Below are 26137 nucleotides of genomic sequence, written 5' to 3'. Positions count from 1 at the left end.
GAGGGCACCGGGTGGGTCTGCGTCACCCAAATGCAGCACCATTACCTTTATCCATCTCCTGGTGTATTTCTTCCCAATCCACTTCAGGGCCTGATTTAATTTTCTTTTTATGTGAACTCAGAGATTCAGCTTCGTAAGAACGATTGCAGAGATTCGCTGCATATGGCCTGTTACTTTCTTTATCCTTCAGGGTTTTCTTACCGAGCACTTCAGGCCATTGCAGCTGGGGGGGTTGTTTAAGAAGTCACCAAAGCAGGACATGAAGGAGCTACCACGGAGTGCTGCACAGAGAGAAAACCCTGTGGGAGTCCTGCTGGGACAAGCAGAAGGGTTCCATGGGGCTGCGGAGGAGGGACATGTCCCTGGTGAGCCCACTGCCAGCCCTGCAGCGCACAGGGAGCCAGATAGGGATCACCGAGCTCCATGCATTCAGTGCTGTCAGTACAGGCTCTTTTCTTCATGTCCTTAATTTAAAGGAGTAATTACAAAATGATTTTGGAGAGATTTTATGAACAAAACAGTACGTGCACTTCTTCTGAAGTACCTGCTCTGCACATCTGCAAAAGCAGGCCCTGCATTGCACATTCACCCTTCTGTTTGTTTGTACCTTCTACTTCAAAACCCAGTCTACAAGTTTTAGGAGGTTAATATTGCATAGACCATTTTAACCACCATTTTAAGCTTGTTTTCTTATTAAAAAAAAGACTTCTGGCTTTTTCCACAATATTAGATCTATCATATCAGAGTACTTTATTGAATATTTTATTGACCGTCTGCTTGCCCTATGCTAACCTGCCTGACATCCAAAGTTTCTCTCTCTCTGGAGATGCGATGTCAGCTCTCATTAAGCAGCTGAGCGTGAATTTTCTCTTCATATTTCCTGTGAATAAAGCTCATCCCAGCAGGCAGGCGCTGGGCCCTGCTGCAGTCGGGGCGTGCAGCTCCGCAGCCCGGCAGCGCGGGGCGGATTTAAGGTGGTCTCGGCAGGGGTGTGCTGTGCAGCCATAGTGCTTTCCCTCTGGGGCTGACATCAGCACTCCGTATAATTTTGCTTTACACAAATGTAAAGGTATTGAAGAGGAAAATTTCTTCCCCTGGCAAGATAATTACTTGACTTCTCATGGAAGGAAAGCTTGAAGCAAAGGCTAAGAGGAGAGTACATCTTTCGCTTAAAGTAGGCAATCTACCCAAGAACATGGATTTGATTTACCAAGCGTTTACAGTTACAAGTGCATTTTAATTGTCTCAGTTCATTTCCCAAAATTTGATGTCTGTTGTTAATATTTCATTTGAGTTTCTGTATAGTTTCCTTTTTAAATTTTTAATTCTGCTTTTTCTTTTGAGAAACCACGGGACGGCGTTCCGTCACCCCGCAGTGTTAGGATCATCCCCACGCCTCGCTCACAGCCTGCTCCCATTGCCAGCACACCTCAGAGCCCTGCGCCCGGCCTGGCCTCACTGCCTGCCCATAACGTGACCAGGGCTTTTGCTGTGCTATATGATATTTATTAAATCAGTTTAATGTGAGGCAGGTATAAATGTCTCATAGTTCAGTAGGTGGTTGACAGTTTCATTATATGCGCTCCTTAGCGTGTAATGATTTTTTGGCAGGCTAATTATGGTGTCTTCTAGCAAGCATTCCAAAGAAAGGGGAGTTTTCCTCAGAAGCCATTAAATATCTTAGCCCACTTTTTTCATGGAGGGTGATTTCAAAAGATGCCATTTTTGAACAGACTCTTAAAATTGTTAGAAAATGTGTTTTCCTGAAAGACAGGAATTCAGAGCAGAGCCTACCGGAGGGCAGAGCAGTAACTTCACCTGAGCTGTGCTGCTGTGGGACGGCTCTGGGATGGAGCACCGATTCGGAGAGCAGATTGCTGCTTTGAGGGCTGTTTTCATTGTTGTGGAGCTGAAGAGATGAACCCGGGTGGTTCACATTGTACCAACGTGACCCCACCACACGACAGATCTGCATTCACAGCAATACATCTCTAACACAAAAGGAAGGAAGAGAGGGAGGAAACTTAATTTTGCTCTGTGGTTATGGGGGTCTGTGCAGTGCAGTCCTCGTGCCACGCGCTGGATGGGCGCCTTGGAGTGTTCGTGCCCTTCTTTTTGAACTTGGCGTCAATGTTGAAAGTCAATTTATTTTGCTATTACTTCTTGCTAATGATACTAAAAACTTTTTTAAAAGCTTTCCTAATTAATGATCTTCGTGCTCACGAACAAAAACTATGTTGTCTTTGTGAAGTGCCTGAGCATTTTAAAACAACGGGCTGCTGGAAGGTTTTATTGCCTCATGAATTTAGGGTCAACACACCTATTATTTGCTGGAGTTAATTTGTGCCGGGTTATTGACTGTCTGGGTTGTAAGGGATATGCGACTCTTGTAAAAGTTACACTCATCTCATGTTGTTGTTCTCTTCTTTGTGCTCTGGTTGCACGGTGCCCCAATATTCATCTCATACAAGAAGAGAAGAGGTTGTGCAAAGGCAGGTATTTAACTTCAGGCTCAGGAGACATGGGGAAATAAGGCTGTCATGGCTCTGAATTGTTCTTAAGTTATCTTTATGTAAGGAGGAGGAAAACACATCTTTCTACAGTCGTAAAGGCCTGTGAGAATGTACAGGATGCTTAAGATTTGCAGAAGTGTCTCATTAGGCTTTTCAGATGCTCTCCCTGAACTCAGCTCTGTCTACCAAGGGGGGTAAGGCCAGCTGCAGGAGTTCAGCAACGCTGAGGTAGTGCAGCCAACACAGACTCCCTATGGGAAAGTTGAAGAGCGGAGCTGCATGTATAACTCTTTGTAAATCAAGGTGAAAATACACCCCTTGGATCTCCAAACTGGCAGCACAACACATAGTAAAACCAGCAGCTGGTTTTAAAGATTTCGTAAGAACTCATCCCTTCTGTGTTTGCAATTGAAAAGTAAATTACAGTCCTGTTGAATTATTATTTCTTCCTTTTTCCAAGTGTCCACTTCTATCACAAATGAATGTGAGCCGTGTGTCCTTGTGGGGTGAAAGGCTGGCCTTCAGGTACACAATGGCAAGCTGCAGCCTCTTGCTGTGTCATGCCATCCCGCCTGCAGTGGATGAGCAGGGCCTCAGCAGAATGCATGTTTGCACCAGTAGGTCATGACCTGCAGTGTGGGGGTGTGTGAAGAAACACTGTAGTGCTGCAGGGTGCACTGGGTGCAGTTCTGGGGAGGAAGTTGAGCAGAGCGGTGAGCTTGGTCATACTGTCCTTTGTTTGCCTGGTTGGATTTTTGTGCCCAAATATATTATTACCACTTTGAGTGAAGGTAATGCGTTTCTAGAAGTAACCTTTGCCTCCATCTGGGCTGGTAGAAATAATTTTAAATTATTCCTATGTATGCAGGATCTGTATGCAAAACTGGAGTGCGCTTGGCAGAAACTTGTTCTTTGAGACAGCGAGTACTGGCTCTTCATGTTACAAAGCAGATGGATATTCTGACCTCTGAAAAGGACTGCTGAACAGATGATGGTCTGATTCTTTGCTTCATTTCCATCGAGCTCTGTCTTTTGGCTCTCTGTGGTGAATATTTATTGCATAAAGAGGGGGAAGCATCTGATACTGGTTTAAGATGATCGCTCTCGGAGTTTCACCAAGTTCCATCGCAGTTCTGAGGACTGAGGAACTAAAGCATCCAAGATTATCTTGCATTTAGCTGGGATGCACATGAGTTCTGTCATGGTTGCTTTATAAATAGCTACACCAATCCTTCCCAAATTATTATTACTCATTTTTCGTGGGTGTAGAGCTTTTAAAACTGGAAAACCAAAAGCTGGCTGTGTTCGTTTTCTCATGAAATTGTAACCAGAGCAGTAAATTCATAGCTAAGCGCTTACTCATGGGCTACCGTATTATAAATAACTGTCCACCTTGGCCCTGGTTCTGCAGCCATTACTCACTGCGCACAGTGCTCGGGAGTGTGGGGCAGTATGTGACCCTGCTCGGGGCGTGCAGCGTCAGCGCTCCTGGAGGAGGGGTGGCACAGTGTCTGCTCAGTAGGATGGGATCTGCAAGAAGCGCCCCAAGGGATGGCAGTGAGTCTGTGCTTTCCAAAACGTAAGCAGAGAGGTGGGAAGAAACAGAATGGGCACGGATGGGGTATTTGGAAGTGTTTGTACCAAAAAGCTTTGCTAGGCTTTATTGTCGGGCTTTGGAGATGCAGGCTTGTCCCCGAGTGCATGGGGAGCCGTTCCACACAGCACTGCCTTCCATGTGTAAATTAACCTAAAGGTTCAAAGCTTTCAGGAAGGATTCCAGACCAAAGGTCATCCTTTCTGGGTGAGTTCTTGACTGTCCTGTGCTTGCCCACATCTCCAGTGTTTACCAGCTCAGGGAGTTTATGAAATTTTGATGTAGGAATTAGGTTGTTGCTCATCTTGTACCTTCTTGCTCATACTATTGACAGTAGCACTGAACTGCTTGAGGCAGATAGCATCTCAGTGATCACTGTGCTATTTCAGCTCTCCACTGCTGACAACATCAGAAGTGTTTTAACAGGGTTTTAATGGGCAGCCTCTGTATCTCCTTGGAGGGTTGCAAATAGCTGCCGTGAAAAACCTTTTCTGCCGCTCCGAGCTGACATGCCCTCCTTTTCCCATCCAGCTGCCGCTTGTTTGTGTGGCTGCAGCACTGTTGACAAGCGCTTCTCATTTGGGCCGGGCACTGTGCAGACCGTGCAAGTTAGGCCAGTTCCTGCATCCTTCGTGTGAGCTGCGAGGGATGACAGCGTGGATGTGAAGGCAGCGGGAGGGCAGCAGCTCGGGGAGCAGTCCTGCTGGCTGCTGTCGCGGTGCGCAGCACACAGCTTTCTGCTCTGCTTTCCTACTCACAACATATTCCCGGTGATACCGCAGATCAAGAGTTAATCGTTTTGAAGAAAACAACCTTCTTTTTTTCTAGCAGAAAACAAGTAAAAAGGAATAAAACCGCGCACTATTCCTCAAGACAAAGCACTGATACGATAGCAGCAGTTTCTAGCTGACCGGCTGCTCTGCTCTGCTTGTTACCAGAAATGAGGCTCTGCGCACGGCTTTCTTTGGACTCTGGAGAAGCTTTCTCCTCCCTGTTTTGCTTAATATAACTATAATGTACCCTTTATCACACTTCAAGTCGAGTACTCCCAGTTTAGAAGCAGAGCATGATACCCATGGGAAAGAGCACTGGAAACGTACGTTATAAAAAACACACAGATGAAGCTCAAAAGATCCACTGACATGTAAATTTAATTAAAAAATTACAGCCTTTCAATGAGGGCTTGTGTCTTCAATTTACCAGTTTCCATGAGTTCTTCTGAAAAAGTGTTTCTTTTTGCATTCTTGGTGGAAAACACTGTGAGGGATATTACAGTCCCCAAAAGTGCATCTATTCTGTGTCACAGGAAGAAACTTTTACCCAAAATATGAACACTTGAAATCTGGGCTGTAAGAAAAATACCCATTTTCCTGTTTTATTTCTGTCCTCTTTAACAAAAGTAACTAACATCTCATGCAAAAGCACACCCCAGCTATGTCTAATATCTGAGGTATTTCAGAGCTTGCCATAAAAGGAAAGTGAGTTTGGGTTAAAAAAGAAGTGACAGAAAGCTGTGCAGGTGAGCGGGTGAGCAGGAAGGGAGCCCATGGCCACAGGAGGAGGCGGGCCAGAAGCAGGGATCAGAGTAAGAAGTGTTGCTGTTCAAAGAGGATTCTGGCTTACACAAGACAGTCGCAGAGTGTGCTGAAAATCTTATGTATTGCTCCATCTACTGCGTGTTTAAAGGAATAAGTGGGCAGCACCAAACCCCACCTTGCAGGCTCTGTTTCGTCTTGCAGCACGGGGCAGGCAGGGGAGGTGCTGCTGGTGCTCGGTGCATGGGGTGCACAGGTGAGAGATCGGCCTGCTGGCTCTGCTAAACAGGCTCTAGTCTGACATCCTCAGTGCAGAGCAGAACCTGAACTTCTCAGCTGCTGAAACCGAAAAAGGAATGTTCCAAGGTGTATTAAAATTGCCATGAATAAATGCCTTTCTTCACTGTATTCTTCCATCTACTCTGCGTTCAGCAAACCCAACCCCAAGCCAAAGCGCTTAAATACCAGTGTATTATAAAAGCTACTTCTCCTTAATACCCATTATTTCGGGTTTTAATGCAGTAAAGGCAGTGGCTTTTACGGTGTTTTATTAAGTCCGAAGCAGCTGTTCAGAGGACCAAATCCTTCTGTTAAGGGACAGATAACCCCCTGTTCCTGGAATTGCATCCTGGAGGCCAAGGCAGCGGGGAGCTCCGACTTCACATCCCTGCGCCTTCCAGCGCCGCACACCGCTCCCGTGGGGTTTGTTTCTCTAACTTAATTAATACAAATAATTTGTCAGTAGCGCACGCCTTCCACAGGGTTTTTCCCTGAGTCAGCTTACTGAGGAAGAGATTTATTGTATATAATAATTAACAAAAAAAAGACACCCTGATGGGGTGGGCTTCCCTCTGTGCAGTGTCTCAGTCCTGTTTATTTGAAGATATCACTAGCCAAAATGCTGTAGTTTGGTTTATATACTTTCTTCTATGTATAAAATAAGGAAAAAAGGTTTAAGTTGACTTACGATCAAGAACAGATAATGCTTGGGGATTAGCTATTTTAAATTCCAAAAGAATGTATCAAAACAGCAATTTCTAAGTTCTCCCTCCTGTTTGTAACTACAGAGCTAGTAGTATGTGCCCGACAGCACATTTGAAGCTTTATTTTCAGTGCTAGGTTAAGAAGCAGTGTTGTGTGCAGCATGCACTGCATATCAACACGGCGTGTAGCAGCCTTCCCTTGGTGTGGCCGTGCTCCATAAGGGTGCTGTGCCTGGTGTCAGTGTGACAAGGTGCACCACGTGCCCCCCGCTCCGTGCTCCCCTCCCTCTCCCACCTCTCCATGCTCGTGTCTGAGGGGCTTGGTCTCAGCTCAGGGATGAAGCAAGTGCTGCTCTGAGGCCGTTATTATGCACGTTGTTTGTCACCACTGTTGGTTCTGTTGCTGCTTTGAAGCTACTCTTGCATTAGCATTGCGCCTTAGGCAGAATTGTTCAGCGCTTCACTGTTCGTGTAATTTCACTTGCTTTTATGTTCTCCTCTGTTTTATGGTCTCACTCTGCCAATTTGGATATAATTGTATGGAACCTTGCTTTTGGATTCATCCTGCAACTACTTCTTACAGGAGCTCTGCCATGCAGAACAACACGTGTATGAACTCAAGGCATTAGGCCTTGCTATTGCTGAGTTCCCCACTAACAAAGGCATCACAGTTTTCATCTTGTTTCTTAACACAGAAACATAGTTCTTTCTGAAAGGTCAGAAACAATTGGTAGTCAGAGCCACATTCATTCAGAAGGTGACTTTGGGGTAGATACCCATCGGAAGCACACTGTGAGCCCACCTGGGATGGCATCTCGGCAGGCAGGGCCCGGGGCTGCAGCTGGCACCGTCGGGCTCTGCAGAACAGGGGGTGGTGGGTGTGTGCTCAGCTGGTGCTGCCCCTTCCCGTTCCCCAGGCATGGAGCAGAAGGCAGCTCCTCCCGCGGGTACCACGGTCACATGCTGCAGAGGTTTTTAGGCACATTTTGTTTAAGCAGCTGTCAGATGAAAACTCTGAAAGCTCAGTTTTGTTTCTGTAAATCTCGGAGTATTCGTCATAGGTTGTCGGAGACGAAAGCAGTCATGTGTAGCAAAGCCACACTGCTGGACTTGTGTTCAGGAATTTAAGGGAAATGAACTTCATTTCCCTCATTTGCTCTTCTCCCCTCGTCTTCCTTTGTTCCCATGCGCTGATGTCTGGCGGTCTCAGAACCAGGCAGATAATTTATTCAATGCAATATTTCCCTGTGCTGCTTTTCACGAGCCTGCATTCTCCATGACAGAACTGCTTCCCGTTGGTGCTGCTGCACTTTTAATGTTACCTTTTATGTTCATGTTTGTTCCAACAGAGTGGCCACTAGCACAGACGACTTGAACTTGTATCACCCGTAAACTGACAACGCTGGAGCCACCAGTTTGCCATTATCCCTACTAGTGTATCTGATTTAATTTTGCGACAGTGGATTAATTCTTAAAATTGCAGTGCTTTTTGCTCGTTAATGGTCAGTAAATGATTCTGGGGGATGGGGGAATGGAATTCATCAGTTTTGTAGTCATTTTAATTCTTCTAGTTTTAAGTTGTTCTATAAATATGTCTTTATGGATGGAGTTTTACTAGCTTAAAAACATCTAATTGAAAACAGTTGCTTAAATCTCTTTGGATCAAGAAGGCAGTAATAAGCAAAGAGAGTATCTTATCCCTCCAATCCAGGAGCGCTTAGCGACTGGTATACGCGGTGCATGTGTAATCAGCTTCTTGTTTCATCTGAAAACCTGAGCTGTGCTGGTGTGAGCTCGGACTTCACCAGCAGCCTATTTTTCCTTGTCTCTACAATGACCAGCTAGTGAAACGAAACATAAACCGAAATGGCATAAGATAAAATAATAATCAGTTTGTTTATGGCACCATTATATAATGTGTTGTACAATATCACTGGCTTCTAAGAAAGAAGCTCTGGATTTGCCTTCTTGTAAATTACCATTTTGCTACCCATTATGTAACGATGTGACGTAACGCTGGCATCAGGCAGGGCTGATCTCTGCTGCTCTGGAGGTGCCAGGAGCTGAACCTGCAGCTGAGATCAGTCTGTGTCACCAGTCAGTGCTGCGCACACCTCCAAAACCGGCCACTTTTGAGGGATACAGACGTGGCTGTGCATGCGTTTTCTTTGTGAAACAGCTGAATTGTGTGTGTTGGGGTTGGGGAGGGTTGTTGCTGTGATTTGGTTTGGGTTCCTTGTCTGTTGTTGGGTTCGTATCAGAAATGCAGGTACTTCCTACCCTGAGGTGTGATGACAGTAAATGCTATGTATGACTGTGAGATACGTGGATTACTTGAAACCACCTTTGTTTTGATAATATATTTAAACAAATGCTGACGAGCCTTCTGGTGGTTGGACATTTTTATATCTGCCTCCCCCAGCTGATCTGAGCTGTGTAACGCCTTCCAAAGGGACCCTCCGGAGGTTCGCTGGTAAACCTGGGAGGTCTGCAAATAAGGACAGCTCATTTCTGAGCAAGGGAAGCGAAACCATCCATGCTTGGGGAATAAAGAGCTGCAAACCTTTGGGTCCTTTCCTCAGGTGTCAGCACAGGCAGTTTTGCTGGGCTGCCTTCAGTGTGCACAGAGAGCTCAGCCCCTGCACTCCTTCTGAGCCTTTCTGACAGGCAGGTCGCACTTCACACGAGGCCATTGTCTGAAATCACTTGCTGTTTGGAGCTTAAAGAAATGCGTAAGTGTATTCTGTCCCTCTAAAAGCCATCCATTACCAAAAATAATCAGGGATCCTTTTTTCTTGTACATTTGTGTTGTTCTGCGAGTCGGAGCATGTTATGTACCAGGGGCATGTGCTCTGCTTTTGGAGTAGCTGTGCTCACCCAACCCCAGGGCACGTTCGGTGCAGGAGACCCGAGGTGACCCAAGCACAGCACCACGGCCCCTCTGCTGCTCGGAAGAGAGTGAAGTGCAGAGTCCAGATACAGCACAGCAACATCTTGATCCAAAGAGAAGAGCGGCATTTTGGTACTGTGTGACCTCTCAGAAGCACACTGGGACATTAATTATTCCTCAGCTTCCTGCTGAGAGGAAGATGGGCAGTTCCCTCTTTTTGAAGGGAGAAACCCACAGCACAGGCAGGAGGGGGTGATCCTTCTGAGCGCAGAGCAGGAGCTGGAGCTGGAGAGTTCTGTGCAGAGGACTTGGCAGGCGCACGGCCCTGAGTGCTGAGCTCTCTCTGCAGGCAGGAGAGGTGTAGGAGAAGGCAACATCTTTTTTGCAGATTGTTTTGCTTATGACAATGCAGTGTCTCATTTGCGAGCCAGCCTTCCTGTCCTTCCTGGACTTCAAATAAAGTCATCGTTTTTCTCCTAAATCCCTATGATTGACTGTCTACAAACATGCTGACAGTCTCAAAAATAATGATGAGGAATCCGCTCACTGTGTGTGTGTGCTGTGTCCAGCAGCAGGAAGCTCGCGCTGTGCTCCTGCAGCTGGGCTGCCTGCTTGGCTGCAGCTCCCTGCAACGCTGTCAGCTTGCCGGGGGAAGGCTGGCTGCTCGTGTGCTTGCCAAGTACCCAGCACCAGGTTTTAGGTAGAGATCCACAATCCACGTGTGTTTAAAAATGCAGCTGTTACAGATCCCAGTGATACGGAGGTATTGGGCCAAGGCGCAGCTTTGCAGAGCGCAGTTTGGGCGCTGCTCTCCCCAGTGTGTGGCAAAGCAGCACCTGGATGGCATGAGGGAGAACAGCTCCTCACCTCAGGGTGATTCTGGAGCTGGGTCTGGGTGCTGCTCCTCCAGCTCTATCCTCACCCCCGGTGCTTTTCCCTGCGTTGAGCAGAGCACTGCTGCTGGTTGGTGCCGAGCACGCGAGATGCAGAATTACGTTCTTGTGTCAGTTGGGAGCTTTGTGGCATTTGCTCCCATTTGACAGTGTTTCCAGATGGAAAGGAGCAACGGTCTTTTTTTTTTTCTGTGCGGTGCAATTTTCATTCACCTTCAGTGATTTTGAGTTTGGGGAGCGGGGTCTGGTGCTTTGTTTTCACTAGTGAAGGCAGATGTTATTTCAGCAGAGGAGCAGGAAGCTGCTTTCTCCTTCTGCAGCCCTCATAGAGCGGTGCATCGTTTTGAACAGGGACAGATTCCGCTGGAAGTGTGATGAAGTTAGTTGCATTTGCAGTTATTTTAATGAGTCTTTATTTTTGCGGCACAGTAGGCTAGAAACGTGTTAAAGCCTGGTGGTAAAGTAATTTATGAAGGGCAGATGGAGTTCAAAAGGTTCAAATATACACATTCAGTGCCAGCGTCATTTGGATCTTCGCACCTCAGTGTCCCAATAGAGAAACTGGATACTGAGTTTTTACAGGTTTTACTGTAAAACGGAGCCCTGCAGAACTTTCAGCAACTAATGGATTTTGCAGAAATGATTTCACTACTCTCGATGTCCATTAGCTGTTTTGCTTTTATATGGCTTTGCTGGAAACATAAATGGCTTTTACCTGCACTTTTTTAGTAGTTCTGTGTTTGCAAGAGGAGACTTTTGTGCTCCAGTAGCCAGTAGGAAAAAAGCTCCGTACTCAAAAATGGGAAGAATATTTAATCACAGTACATCCTACCTAGAATTTAAACTGTGCGTTGTCAAGAAAGTTTCCATCTGTAGCATACCAATCCGAGCTGACTACATGCAGGTTTAATCTTCCCACTCTTGAATTCATTCTTTTTGTGTGTGGCTTTGCTGGTGTTAAAATTTAATCCTCAGCAGTTACATTGTATTAAGTCTATGTTTCTCTCCTTTCCTTGCATGTCCTACTTGATTACTGGCAAAGGATTTTGAAATGTCCTGAAAATCTGTGCTTTCTAATATGGGGGATGATTGATAAAATACCTTTCCACCGAACGGTACTTTAGGAAAGTTTCCTCCCTCCTTTGCTGAGCTGCTGGATTCTCAGCAAAATTAACCCTCCATAACATATTATTGCTATTAGAAGCACACACCTGTGACAGACAACTCTGAAAAATACCCTGCTGATTTCAAAGGGCTCTCCCATCCAGGTATGTTCTCTCCGTTCATTATCACTCGTACTGCTTTTATCTTATAACGCCATGAATGAGAAGGAATTCTGCTCACTAGGCACTACGTGTGCCATTTCCTATGTTGCAAAGCTATACAGAGTAAGGAAAAGAAAATAGATAAATCTACAGATTTCAGTTGCCATTCCTCCCTGGTTTCAGATACATGTGGCAACTGTGGAAATTTTACACGTGGAAAAACAGGCTGGGAAGAACAGAGGAGGGACAAAACCACTTCCATTGTGGAGCAGAGGATGTGGGATGGTTGTTTCCCCATGGTGAACAAGCCCTGAGGAGGAAGGTGGAGCTGAAGCTGGTATGGCTCACCACACAAGGGTTTGATTTTGTGGTGGAAAATCTAATCTTTCCAAGACCATTCCTCTTGGGTATAAGTCTGCAGTCTGCTTTATACTGGGAGATTGGCATGAGATCTGCAGCACTTAAGAGGATAAGGCCTTTGTCTCCAAAATGCACTTTTTTTTGAACTATAAAGGCAGAGGAACAAGAAACGGTTTAGGTATATGATGTTAAGATCCAGGCCTGTAATCCTTTCTCAAGTAAAAATATGTTACAGGTCAACTTTATTGATTCATATCTTCTGCCATGTGTTTTAGAAGATTCTGTTAAAAAAAAAAAAGGAAACCTTTCCTACTAAACTAATGATTAAAGAATTAAAGGAAGAAGAATTATAGGGACCCACACTAATTAGCCAGAAGGACATCATCTGGTTCCTCATTAGGCACCATTTGTGAAGTCCTAATCTCCTTCCTTGAAATATTTCAGAAAGGTGGGCAGTAAATACCAGCAAAGCATGGCAGCCAAACAGCTTAGGAAGAGGAGCAGGCTGTGGGGAGGAACACAGGTGATCCCTGGTGGCTGTGGGTGGGGGATGTGGCCGCTCTGTGGGCAGACATGAGCAGCCTTCAGATGACCGGAGTTAGGACAGAAGAAACCAGGAGGAGGAGGAGTTGAAAGGAGCGAAAATACAGAGACCTGTCAGTAAGTAAATTAGAAATGAAATCAGATCAATAGATGGAAGCAAGTGAGCACAGCTCTAACTAACAGAAGTTGTTCTGGCACTGCTGACTTCATGTCAGTGCACACTGTGTGCTCAGGATCTGAACAGACTCGGCTGAATTGAGACCACATACTAATTTTTAATCTGAACTTCCTTGTTTTTTAAACTTAAATCTGATGTTTTCTGACAGTGGAACTGGCATAGCTACTCACAGGTAGAGAGAAGCAATTAAGAAAGATAAAAGTGATCTTCGATGTCAGAGGGTCACAGCTGTTAGCTTATCAGTTACAATGAACGCTTAAAAGGCAACTTTTATCTCAGCTGGACTTGATACTGCATCTGGTGAATGTTGGCATGATGGAGGGTAGATTACATGGATCAGTTGAGGTTCTAGCTCAGTGTTCACAGTTGAAGCTGCTTTGTTCCACCTGAACGTCATAGATTTCGATCTGGAGACTGTTCTGATATTTTGATACTTAATAGAAGACCCAAACTGCCCGGCCGTGGCAGACACGTTCTGCTTTCCAGTACAACTACAGCCTGTAATATTTTAGAACTTGGCTTTACTCATCAGGGAAAGCCAGAAAACAAGGGCAAACAACAGCAAACAGCATTTCCTGTTTGTGTTTAGCTATGAGGAAGGCAGCACCGTCAGCATCAGCACCCGCACGTACCCCGGTGCCTGCCTGCACTGCTTTACTGAGCCAAGGTGCATTACCAGTATATGTGAGGAATGAAGAATTTTCTGTTCTGAGTGGCTTTTTGACTGCCAGCTTGTTGGCCAAGCACTGATTCTCTTCCATTCAGACACGGCATTTATAACAAACGATGTGCAGTGTTCTGCTGTGGGATGCGTTTTTTGTCTGTGCAGAAGGTAATGCTTTGGCCATCCCCGCTCCCCTCCTGCTCAGGCACCTCCCGAAGTCACCCTTAAGCTGCTTTTGAAGTGAGCCAGCATCGCTTGGATGTGGGTGAGGTGCAGCAATTTGGGAATTGCTCCCAGCTGGTGGATAAATGATTTCCAAGCAAGCTGGGTGGCTCCCTAACTGCTCTTCTGGGCTGAGATATATAGAAATTGTTGCTCTGACAAATAAGCTAATAAGCCACTCAAGTTGCTTTATGCATTGAATATAGTTGCTTGACAGTTAGTGTTATTTTCTAATTATATTAAGTTATAAATTATTAACAAGTGTTTAATTTCAGTCCAAACAGATTGAACAAAAGGGATTTGTACAGTTATGAATTGCAGCAAAATATGAAATTGTTGAGCTTTTAGTGTACGCAAACTTGGAGACCCCGCTTATTTCTCCCTCTTTCAACAGCCAGTCATGAAACTTTCTCGACCTTTTCACCTTTAAACTTTATTTGAACTTGGAAAGAAGACTTGTGAATTGTGGAGGGGGAAAAAAAGAGGAGAAGAGGGGTGGGGGGACAGGGGGAAGAAGGTCTGATTATATGTTACCGTAACAGTAATACTAGCAAAATAATCCTCCTCTTGTGCATGAGTGTCTGCTACTGCAAGCTTCGGGGTAATAAGCTCACATGACATGCCCAGAGGCTAGTGCTGGCCTATGCTCTTTTTTTTGTACATATTTAAACAAAGGCTGATTATCCAAACAAGAATTTGGACTGCATCAACTGGACCAGTTAAATTATAGTTAGTAAAACTTGGCGCCTTCACAGCTTGGAATGTTACAATTACAGCTGGATCCTCATTTGTTAGGCAGCCTTACAAAATAATAAAAGTGGAGATTTTTATCTTTATAGGACATAGCTTAACTCTTTGAATACAGCAAACTATGTGCCAAATATTACAGTTTCTGCTTCGACATCCTGTTCCAGGCCAACAGACACAATTAAGGAGTTCTCTCAGTGCTCTGTAGGTCGTGGGGCAGCCCTGAGCTGCTCTGCCGGCACGCAGATGCGCGCTGTGGCACTTGCAGGGGACATTTGTTATCCTCCAGCATTTCTCTGAGATAAAAAACAAGAATGCAACAAGCAGTTTGTTATTTGATCTCCTTTATCTTGCTGCTTTTTGACAGTATTGCTGGTTTTTATTTGTGTTTCCTTTCCTGAATTGCCTGTCACCATGAAAAATGCCTGTGCCCGTGTAGGATCTGGATGGTCCATGGCGGTTTTCACCCCGCAGAGGAGCTGGAGAGCTGCCTTACATTGGCTTCACACCATCAGCAAACTTTTCCCTGACCTCCCCTTGGGCCTGCAGGGTTGCCTCTCCCCAGGGCCGTCCTCTGTGGCCAGGTTGGGTGGCATGGCATGTGCTCACAGAATTAAATTTCAATTAAAGCCATTCCAAGCTGCTTCTTCCTTTTCTCGTCCTCCAGAGGTAGATTGGTTTTGATAAATTACTCACAAAACTGAACTTTGGCTTTCTGGTCATGTAATACAGAAAATGAAAGTTCCTTCCTAAAGTGAAACAAAGCATCCTTATCTTTAACCAGGAGCAAAGCGGTGTCTGCAGGGCCAACCTACAGCTGTCCAGATCTGCCCAGTGGTTTTTTTGCTTGTAGTTTGATCTCAGTTTCTCTTTTAAGACAGCATTTTGTGTTTGCATTCTCTGCAAACTCTTGTTGGGTAAAAGTGATGGAAGCTTGAGTGATTCAGACAACTCGGTGTGTTTGCAGGATCCCATCAGCTGCATGATGTGCGCCAGGCCGTGCCAGGAAAGTGAGTGAGGAAAAGTGTTTCCTGTACTGTGACTGCTTAACCATGTTTCAGGGTACTTTTGCAGTGGCAATAATACGGGTAATCCATGATTGCTGCAGCCACAATACCGTGGGAGTTAGGAGAGCAAGGAGCAGGTATTTTTGAATGGAAGGACATGAGTTTCCTTATGCTGAAAACTGAGAAGTTAAGATTTTTAATCAAGATAAACTTGCAGATTCAAAAGCTGCAACTTAGTCTGGGAGAAATGATACCAACTGGAAATAAGAAAGACCTAAGGAAAAACTGTGAGTTAATGTTTACTTTTATTACTATTTTAATCGAATGACTTTACAACATGACCTTTCAAAACACGGCTGTGTTCAGAAGGAGCGTTGCTGTGCTGTGTGCCCAGGAGAGCTGGGCTGGGTCAGCGGGTGCCTGAGTGCCCAGACCTCGGAGCAGCAGCGCTTGCCCTGAGACTGCTGGCACTGGGAAGCTGTGAGCCTGCAGGAGGTGGCACGGAAAGAGGAACAGAAGCCCAGATTCTGAGGGCAAATGTTTGAATTTTGTCTCTTTTGGAGGTTACCTTCTGTGTTTATCAAGGGCTTCTTCTCCCAGATGTGAGAAGCAGTCTGCTTGTCGCTCTGTGCTCCCCCAGTGATCTGCCTTTTGCCTAGCTCTTAGCTGTGCCATTGGTGAGAAGTAGGGATACCCCAGTTAGTCTTTTGCGTGACAGTGTTTGGTTTCTGGCCAGGAATCTTTATTTATTACTCCTGCTGCCCTTGTGTGTTCTTTTTTTTCTGCATTGGAAAGACTCACGCCATAGTGAGATGATTGAAATAGTGCTTTCCTGATTTAAGAGACCCAGGTTTACAGCTATACACAAATATCTGTAGTACCTGGAATAGTCATCAAGAAAATATCATTGATACTGAAACAGAAAAGGAAGGTTAGCTGATCCATCTAGGTATTGCAGACAAGATGATCACCTAGCTGTTGACAGAGGGGATCTTAAATTTTGGAACCTGTCCTCAGATAGTCTGAATGTATTTTCAGCTGCCAGAAAGAAGTCAGCAGGAATGATCTGCGGATAAATGAGAGTAACATCCTACCTCTCCGTGAGCCTGTTTCTCTCCAGCAACCTTGCTTTTCAAGTATTTTCTAAATCACTAATTAAGAGCTGCCTTGGATCAGACTTAGCATAGCCAGCATTGTATTCAGAAGTTATTCCTTCTCCATTTTTCTCATCTATGGTCTTATGTAATTAATCTCTTTTTCACTCCTCTTTGGCGTGGTAGGATCATGGAAGGAGCGCAGAGAGGAGGCAGGGCAGAGCTGGCTGCCATCACGGGACTCTTCTGGTCTATAGTTTCCACCCTGGTGCTGCTTTCTTACATTGTGGTGTTACTTTGAATTAATATTCACCCTAACCTTAAAACAATTCAGATTAAATCACAGAGAAAGAAAAGGAAGTTAATGGTGTATGAGTCAAGGTGAGAAGAGCTCCTCGGTAACATTCCCTTAGACAGTTATCAGATGGAGATGCTATTTATGCCACAAGTTAAGAATTCCCATCGCTGGCAGATCTTAATTGACTTCATCTGATTTCTGATGGGAAAAATCACATTGCTTTTGTACTGGAAATAAAGTTGATTGAACTCGGGATTTTTCCAGTGGCTCAAAAGGTTATTTCCCAAGCAGTGCTCTTTTACAAAGCAGTGTTTTGTGGTTTATCTGCTTCTGCCTGATGCTCAGCATTATGCATTGAGATGGCCTCTTAATACTAACAAGAGGTGGAACGTTATTTGACGTCCACAGTTTTCCATGAAATCCTGTGTGACGGATGTGGTGGCAGTGAGAACCTTGCCATGGAGCCGCGTGGTGCAGAGATCACTGCATAATCTCAGTGCTTCCCTTTGCTTCACATGGAACTCTGTAATTTCTTCCCAGAAGAGAATGCTGGAGTATTGATGCTGCCTGTAGGAAGTGCTCAATCAGTATTAATGTGCAGCTTGTCAAGAATTATTTGTTGTTCTGTTTTGTTTAAATTTTTAAAATTATTGTATAATTTCCATCTGTTACGGGAAACTAAAAATTGGAAGTATTTTCTTTGCCTTTTTATCCATTCACATGTACTCTGTGTAGTGGTTTCAGCTGACCTTGTTATTACCTGTTGGTGAGAATTGCCCATCGTAGCTTTGTCACTGCCCACACTGTGTAACGTGACCAGTGAAAGCAAGGTTTGCTTGTGAGATGCCCAACTCTGCCTGGCTTTGGCAGATGCAGAGCATCATTCTATTGAACATTTGTGCTTCTGGAGTGAAGTTCTGTCTTCTGTAGTCATTCCAAGTACAGATGTTTGAGGCAAGACTTGCTAGTCTTTAAACTGTAATCAGACTTCGCAGACCTCAAAGGTTTGTACCAAAAGCAACATCTGAAAGCTTCGGTAAGTATTCCTTTTATCAGGACCCTTTCACAGGGCTTCTTTTTCCATCACTTCCATTCAGTTATTTCAACCTGCGTGAGTAGACCCACCCTCAGAGATGACTGCAGTGAGTAATGGTGCTGGATTTTGTATTGTAGCACAGTGCTGAAAGTGAGTCAGAAACACACAAATGGCAAAGGTAGGGTTTGCTTCACACATGGCAGAATCACTTAATTGGTGGAATTACTTAATTCAAGAAACCATTTGTTTTTGTAATTACGGTAACATTTTTGCCTGCCAAGTTACTCTCATGTAGCAGGTTTAAACGGATCCAATTAGTAACAAAATTGGTGCAGTTAACGTAGTCATTAATTAAACGTATGCACGCACACAGGCTGAATTTCAGTCATTGTTTGGGGTGGGGTCTGTCTGCGTCATCGTGTGCAGACAGTGAGCTCCTCATCACACGTCATGTGCATGTGAAGCACGGCTGGTGGAGATGGGTGGGAGTGCAGCTGTGGGGACAGCTCTGCTGGTTGGGGGCACAGCCCTGCTGGCACTGCTGGCACTGCTGCACTGCTGGGTGGCTCCTGCCAGCACCGTGCCCAAAGCCCAGCTGACTCATTTTGTGGCGAACGAGAGCCTGCGTGCTGGTGGTGAGACTTGCTTAGTGTTCAGGTAGGGCACAGCAGCCAATCCATGAGCGGTATCTCCGCAAAACCTGAGTTACAGCAGCTCAGGAGGAGTCCTCCAAGATGAGGGATGTTCTCTGTGCAGCCCGTGCTGCTGCCGCTTAAACTCATGTGTGCAGCACTGTGGAAAATTTTACTTAGCAGTTGCCTTCTCTGTAGTTGATTAATACAAGATTTCAGCGTTCCCAGTCCATTAATCTTCACAAGCACATCTGCATACTGAAAAATATTTTTAAAAACAACATAAAAAATTACAAGCACTGATAATTTTGGAGATAAAAAGAACTCAAAAGAACAACGATAAACTGCAGTTTGCATGCAGTGTGTGAATCCCGGTCCACCATGAGAGAGGGGCTTTGCCATTTAAAATATTTTAATTGCATGAGGGAAACTTGGAGTGGTGGATGTGCTCCAAGCACTGCATACAGTTCCAACCGAGAAATATCCTGCCTGCCTTGTATCAAGTAATAGCATCTTGCACGTCAGGAAGGTACTGGGGAGGTGTCAGGCACATAACACGAAGAGTTGGTTAATGTTGGGGATTGAGAAATTAATTGTCCTGAGACTAATACTGAAGGTGTATAAGGGAGGAATGCTGGGAGAGCAGGCTTGGGCATTTCCAGGTGTGCCTATCTCGAACTGGCTGGCGAGATCTGCCCCTCTGCAGCACACTGTTGGTACAAATGCAGTAGCAGTGATGTGCAGATGCCTGATTTTTCCTGAAACAGCATCTTTAATGGTTCCCATCATTTGTTGAAACTGCAGCCTTATGACCAACAAAACCCATGTTCAGTTCTCTGACCTTGGATTTCTTATTTATTTTTATCAAGTACTTTCCTAATAAGGGGACGCTCAGAAAGTGTGCCAGGTTGCTCTGTGATCCCTCAGAGACCTCAGTGCCCAGCAGTAGGGCTGTGCTGACACCCAGACCCACTCCCTGCTCCCTACACCTCCCCATGGCAGTTTGGAGGCTTAGAACCCCATGGGGTCCCACTGCTGGGGGGCTCTGTGTGGGGCTTTGGCCCTGGTTGTGTCCCTGAGCCAGGAGATCCCAGCGGCGAGGAGAGCGAGCCGGGGAGGGCAGGACTCGGTTCAGCCTTTATTTGGTTCAGGCCGTTACCAAAAGTAGCAGGATTCTAAGTTCATTTAGAGAACTAATTTTCTGGATCCAAGTGTTTTTACGGTGAGGGGATGTTGTAAAGAAGTTGTTTATAATGGAGTTTATCTTAGGCTCAAACTGTTTGCCAGCCCAGTATCAGAAAGGGTCTGAAAAAGCCTTACAGTGGTGGTAGCTTAAGGAAGGGGACCGGGGTGGGGGAGAAAACCTAATAAAAATAGCTGAGATCATTCAACAGTTATCAAGAAACAGATACTGCAGTTTTATAACAGAGAGCACTAAAAGTATATGCACTCTTAAAAGGCAATTAAAATGTATACTCCAAAACTATAAAACATTTTCTTTTCATCTGGAACATTGAGGGCAGATTACAACACATTAATAACGTTTTGTTTAGAGTTCAGTTTCTGATGGCTTCCAAATGCAGTCTGTGTAGATTAACCAGAAGGAGTCCAGTTCTCTTTTAAGAGAGCTTGTAAAGGAAAGCAATGTGGTAAGATTGTTATGAAAAGCTAGTGTATTTAGGAAATAGCACTTAGCAGGGTCCCTCTGAATGGCTGCCAGGTCAGGAAGCTGAAGTGCAAGGCTTGGCCCTCGTTCAGGCCCCCCAGCCCCGGCTCCTTGACCACACAGTACGTCAGGAGCATGTCACGGCGGCCGGGAGCCGCACCACGCCTCCCCGCTTGGCACCCGCGCGTTCACATAACCCGGGGCTCCGGGGAGGGCCAGGGAACGGGCTGCGTTCTAAAATAGAAGTGGGTAAATAACAGAGGCATGGGAATGGGGCGGCCGCTCGGCCCGCTCGCCGCTGGTAGCCGGGCCTGCTGCTGCAGCCGGGCCTGCTGGGGGACCGGGCCGGCTGTGTGGGGTCCACCTCAGTGCAGGAGTGGGGGCTCTGGGTGCTGCCCCAGGCACCGCCACGATGGACGTGCAGGGGCTGTAGGGAAGGGTGGGAGCGGTGGCCTTGTCACAGCACTTCCCATCAGAACCCAGGAGCCCTGCGATGGGTCGTGCACGTGGCTCTGTGGCTGCAGGGTGATGTCCCAGCGAGGTGCCGGCGGCTCCTGCTCCCCACAGGCACTGGTGGGGCTCTGCTGTGCCCATGGGGCTGCTGTCAGTCCCCTGCTGAGTGTGGCCGTGTGAATGCTCCTCATCCCCATCTATTTCCTCTGTGGTCTTGGTGCTGTTTTGTAACACTAATGAGGGAGAACGGCATACTTAATTAATCCTAGCAACAAGTACAAGGTTTCTCTAAGTCATACCGGTTTAGGGACAAACTGTGCATTCTCAAACAAAGCCTCAAACGGTGTGCAGGAGATGGATCTGCCGACTTCCCCTTCCCACCTCCCTGCCATCAGTGGTCTGGGCCTCCCAAGGCACTGTGAGCGCTGTGATATGGGAGCAGCTCTGTTCCGAACACCCTAACTGCTGTTAGGGAATCTGAAATACCACAGCAGTATATTCTGTATTAAATACAAAACAAAAATTATTGCTCTTCAGTTGCTCCTTTAAGATGGAGCTGTCTTTTGGCCGCACTATGACTGTAAGTAAATGCTGATCATTTGTACAGGCTGTAATCGTGGATATTGAACTGCACTCCCACCCTCAGGGATGGATCCCCGGGTTCAAAAAATCTGCCACTAGGTTCACTTCAAAAATATTTTCACACAGTGATGAGGGGGATAAAAGGAATGGTTACGTTTAACACTTGGTACGCTAATGGCTGCAGCCTTCTTTGGAAGGAGCATCGTGTAATCCCAACATGTTGTACATTAGCAACTCGTGCGTTTGATGGGAAAAAACTAATAAATTGTCATTACTCAGAACTGAGTAATTATACGCAAAATTAAATGTGTGTGTGTGTGTATGTGAGAGAGGAACTTCAGCTTGCTGTTGGTTTCAGACAGTGACTCATTAAGCCATCCTAATGCCTGGGCTATGCAGCCGGGGACTCTGAACGTTAACACTTACATTCTCATCTCCATACGTGAGGATTTGAACACGTAATTCCCTGAGATGAGACTATACCTCTTCATTTTTATTTGTAAATCTATCTATGCTGGCAGATGTTAGGGAATAGCTTTCAGCTATTTTTCATTTAGATTCTGATTAGAAGATAAGTTTTTTTCTCCCTTAAACCAGCAAAACTAATTATTCATGAGCGCAAAAATCATCATCCCCGACTAACAGACGTCTCAATTTCGGGTCAGCAGCAGATAACATGAGATCTGTAACAACTGTTGGATCATTCGGAACGCCTCTGAGTCCCAGAATGGTGTTTCTGTTTTTCATTATCCGAAGGAATGGAGGAGGAAGTTCAGGAAGCTGCTCTCGTCCTTGCTCACCCCGTGGCCGTGCATGCGTACCAACTGCCGAGCCAGCACTGAGCCACAAAGCTGCTAGGCATTGCAGAAGCCTCGTGAGGCCTTGCCCTGCTGGTTTGAGGCTAGAGAGTCCACAACAGTAAAACGAGCCCTGCTGAGGAGTTGGGGTGGTTTGTGTCACTGTCTTCATCCTAGCGCCCACCGGCTGTGGCAGCTGGGGCTGCTCCCAGCTGCAGGTAGGCATTGCTGCTCCCAGTTGCAGGTAGGCATGGCTGCTCCCAGCTGCTCTTCAGCTGGGGCTCCAGGGATCGTTCCCAGGGACCAAAGTGCTGAGAAGTGAAAACGAGAGGAGAAAAGTTTTTTAAGTTGTTCCAGTTTCCAGGGTGACTGAATTCCTTCAGCTGTCCTTGCACTTGAAGTGCTGTTACTGGAATAACAGTTTCCCAGTATTTATTATTCATATCCGGTCCTGCTATTGGTTATTTGTCACCACACCTTCATTACTGTCAGGAAAGAAGTTCCCCGCTGGCAGAATGGGAGCGTGTTTGGTTTCTCAGTGGTGTTCCAGCTTTGCTTTGTGCTGTATTGCAACACCTGAAATCCTGATCCTTCGGACCCGCGGTATTGGTGGGCCTGGGCTGTACCACTGCGCTGTGAAATGTGTGACTGGGAGGGAAAACGTATCTGATTTCACTAGCTGACATATCATAGCCCAATTACTTTGTTTTTAATTTCTCTTCCCTGAGCTTTTTAACAGATGCTGCTTTTTGGCCCTTTGACAGAAGCCTTCCTTATGACAATCACAGGCTGCAGCCTTCTGTGTGGGTATCTCTCAAGTTATGCAGTTCACCTGAGAAGGCAGAAAAAAGGCATTATTACTCTGCTCTACAAGTTGCCAGCTCCTTGCTGGTATTTTAAAGGTGTGGGTCCATGGGTTGCTCTTGTGTAGTATTGGTTCCCAGTGATTCCGTAAACAGGCCCCCGTCAACCCTGAGTATCCCAACTGCAGTGCAAAGGCGAAACTAAAATTACTCATTTAAGGTCATCTGTTTTTACTGACACACCAAAGGTCTAGGAGAAGGAGTGAGCAAGCATCATATTTCTCAAATACAGATTTTTACAGTGGGAACGTGTTATAAAACATTCTGCCAGTGTTGTTTCCCTTGGGATTTGGAGTGAGAGACATGAAGGCTGACAACTCTCTTCCTGTTGTAGGTCAGAGCTTCAAGGAACTCTGTAATCTTCCCACCAGCTTTGCTCTCTCCTGGAACTCACGGTTAAAATTAGATGCTGGCTGAACTTTAGCAGTTCAATTTGAAAGCTTTCAGAGGCAAAGTAAAACAACTGCAGAGGAGAGCTTTCTCACAGTGCCATTTTGAGAAGCCACTTTGTACAGAGTAACATGGTTTTGCTAACCGATGGGTCTCTTGCATCGATGTTACCATAAATCATGATTAACAGGAGAGGCAACTGGGCATCATGGAAACAATCTGTGTGTGTACTTGCCTTGTAATGAGGTATCTTTCTTTAGGCTATTACATTACCTTTTGATTTGATTTTTTTTCCCTTTCTCTTTCACCTCTTGCCCCAGCGTTTCTCTGTGACAGAACTACACGAGCAGTTGGCTGCTTTAGTAGAAGGCAAAAGATCAAACCAATGCAGGGAAAAGAAGGGGTGGTGAGGCCTTACAGCACACGATGTGAGCTGGTAGCTGCCAGGATTCGGCTGGAGCTCCAGCACTGCAGGAAACCTCTCCATACAGTAAAGAAGGGCGAGGTGTTCTGCTTAGTCTCTGCTGCAGGGTGCCGTACCCTTCCCACTCACAGCTCAGCCTGCCTTGATTACCCTTTTGATTCGGGACTCGAAACAGCTTGTAAATTTTTTTTATCATTCCTTCCCAGTTTGCAGAGAGTGCACTGTAGCCTTTTCTTTCCTTTGTCCACATCTGTTTTCCAAACTCATTACTTTCATGTTATTAGGTTCATTTAAAAAGTTGTGTTTATTTCCATCCCACAAGTTCATTATTTTTTTTTTTATCTTTTGAAATAATGCAATGGTTCCACTACATGATTTGTTTTAGAATAATCACTGCGTACCAATTCTTCCTGCACATTAACTGTCCCTGGCATTGGCTTCATCAGCAGGCTGATACCAGCAGCAGCTCCCAGGACCGTGGCCATCCCTGCCTCGCTGTGGCCTTCCCTTGGGCAGGTGGGTGTCACTGCCACCACCTCTGGTTTCTGACCTGCAGATCGGGGCGTGGGGGCTGTGTGCGTGCTGTTCTGTGCTTGCAAAGCACTCTGCTTGGTGTGCTGTGGGAGCAGAAAGCAGTGATTGCAAATCCCATTCGGTAACAGGAGGTGGGTTCAGCAGAATTTGCATGTATTTAATCCAGTTTGGAGTTGAAGGTAAAGAATAAAAAAACCACATTATATGTTGTTTATCATCAATTTCTCCTTTTTGTCATCATGATGATAGGCACTTCTTAGATAGGAGAGAATGATTTATGTGTGGTTAATCACCCTCAGAAACACAAATCACTTCTGCTGCAAAATCTACATAAGAGCCACCAGGCAGGGAGGGTCGGGGCCCGGGAGGTGTCCCAGCTCAGCCCTGGGCTGCTGGCTCTGCAGGAGTGCTCTGTTACACCAAAGGCAATTCTCAGTCCATGGATCAGTATGTAAATCACTGGAGGTTTATAGCTGTTAGTGTGTAAAATGTAATTCCCAAAGGCCTTCCGAAGGCATTTGCAGTGCGCCTCTTTATCCTTCTCCTGGTGGTTGTGCTGGTGCAAAGCTCTGTAACACTGCGCCCCATGAAAGCCTGCAGTTTTCTGCTTGTCTTCCCCAGGTGCTTATTTTTGTTGCAAGATGAAGACACGACATTTTGACTTAGGAGCATTTGCTCTCCATTAGTTTACAATAACCTGTATCTGAAGTGCAGGAGAAGCCTTTGGCAATCATAAGCAATTGGTGGTTATTAATGTCAAAGCTGTAAAAATGAACATAGGAAGTCACTGCATAGGCTCTGAGTGTTGGTATTGTTTACATTCCCGATTTGATCCACGCATTAACCACAATTAACATGCTAGCTACATTTCAAGCATATGTTTCTTCCATCACAAAGTGTTTTGCACTTTACTCCAAATTATTCTTAGCTGGAAAACATTTCAGCAAATGCGAATGGTGGGAATGGCTTTCAGTTTGTGTTATCTGAGGGCTGTATTTATTTGAGCTGGGGCAGCGTGGTGTACGTCTGTGCTGTGACCTCGCTGGGTACTGACGTGCTGGTGCTGCTCCGGCTGCCGTAAATCTTTAAGCACGCTTTCAGCTCTGCTTGGGAGTGAATTCCCTTCTTCGTGAGGCATTTGCCTTACCCTCTCCCACTCCCTGACGGAGATGTGTTCTTGGTTGCAACTGGAATAATAGTAATTTAAAATAATAAATATGATAGTTCCATACCCACCGTTTGAGTCCCAGTTATTCCCCATTGCCGTTAATCCATTCCTCATCCGATCCCTGCAGCCCGAACTCCCTCATCCCCCCGTTTTCTTATGTAGCCTTGTGGGCTATGGAGGGATTAATTGTACCAATAAACACAACTTTATTTTATGGTTTTATAGCATGATTAGCTATCAAATAATCTGTACTAAAATAACATTTGCTGGTCTGCTTCAAGACAAAGTTTTGTTAGGCACAGCGGGCCTTTAATCCCTGGAGGAGTTCAACTAACTAAATATAATATTAGTTAACATATTTTACTGATGTTAAGAAAATACTCCTGCGCTACAAAAGCTCTCCTTAGTCATCGTATCCAGTTTGCGGTAATGGCTGTTTTCCTTTGGACTTGGTTTGTAAACTACCAGAAGAATGTGGTTGATTAGTTCTGTTCCTCCTATTTTTTTAAATGGTGATAGATATCTTTTATTGGAAATTCCAGTTAGTGTTACAGACAGAGCTTGATTCTATTACCTATTAATTAAGACGTTGTAGGAAATAGTTGTTTACATTAGCCTTTCAGAGCTGACATTTAGGAACAGAACTTCATCCCTCTCATGCCATTTTTCCACTGACATAATTCCACTGCCTTGGTGGGGCTCTTCTAGATTTCTTGATATAATTGCCCCTCGTTCCGTGCCAAATACGAGGTCCTTTCTGAAATGACTGCCAAGGCAGTCTGATTTTCGAAGATGTTGAGCTGGGA

At 45.5% G+C, this 26137-nt stretch overlaps 1 protein-coding gene across 21 annotated transcripts in view; it reads left to right on the top strand.

The window, feature by feature from the left end:
- Window positions 1-26137, top strand: part of BCAS3 (BCAS3, microtubule associated cell migration factor) — a 302111-nt gene that overhangs the window by 199295 nt on the left and 76679 nt on the right. For 3 of the 21 annotated variants that reach the window (XM_040650523.2, XM_004946735.5, XM_040650524.2), the window contains one exon: window positions 7975-9006. The exons of the other annotated variants lie outside the window; for them this stretch is intronic. In XM_040650523.2, the coding sequence (XP_040506457.1) occupies window positions 7975-8000 (26 nt within the window). In that variant the 3' untranslated portion in view covers window positions 8001-9006. Of the gene's footprint in view, window positions 1-7974; window positions 9007-26137 lie in introns of those variants that run through there. 21 annotated transcript variants of the gene reach the window in all.

The sequence above is a fragment of the Gallus gallus genome, chromosome 19, assembly GCF_016699485.2.
Source record: "Gallus gallus isolate bGalGal1 chromosome 19, bGalGal1.mat.broiler.GRCg7b, whole genome shotgun sequence".
In the NCBI taxonomy this organism is placed as follows: Eukaryota; Metazoa; Chordata; class Aves; order Galliformes; family Phasianidae; genus Gallus; species Gallus gallus.
Note: the sequence above shows the minus strand (reverse complement) of the source record. Positions and strands in the feature narration are given on the sequence as shown.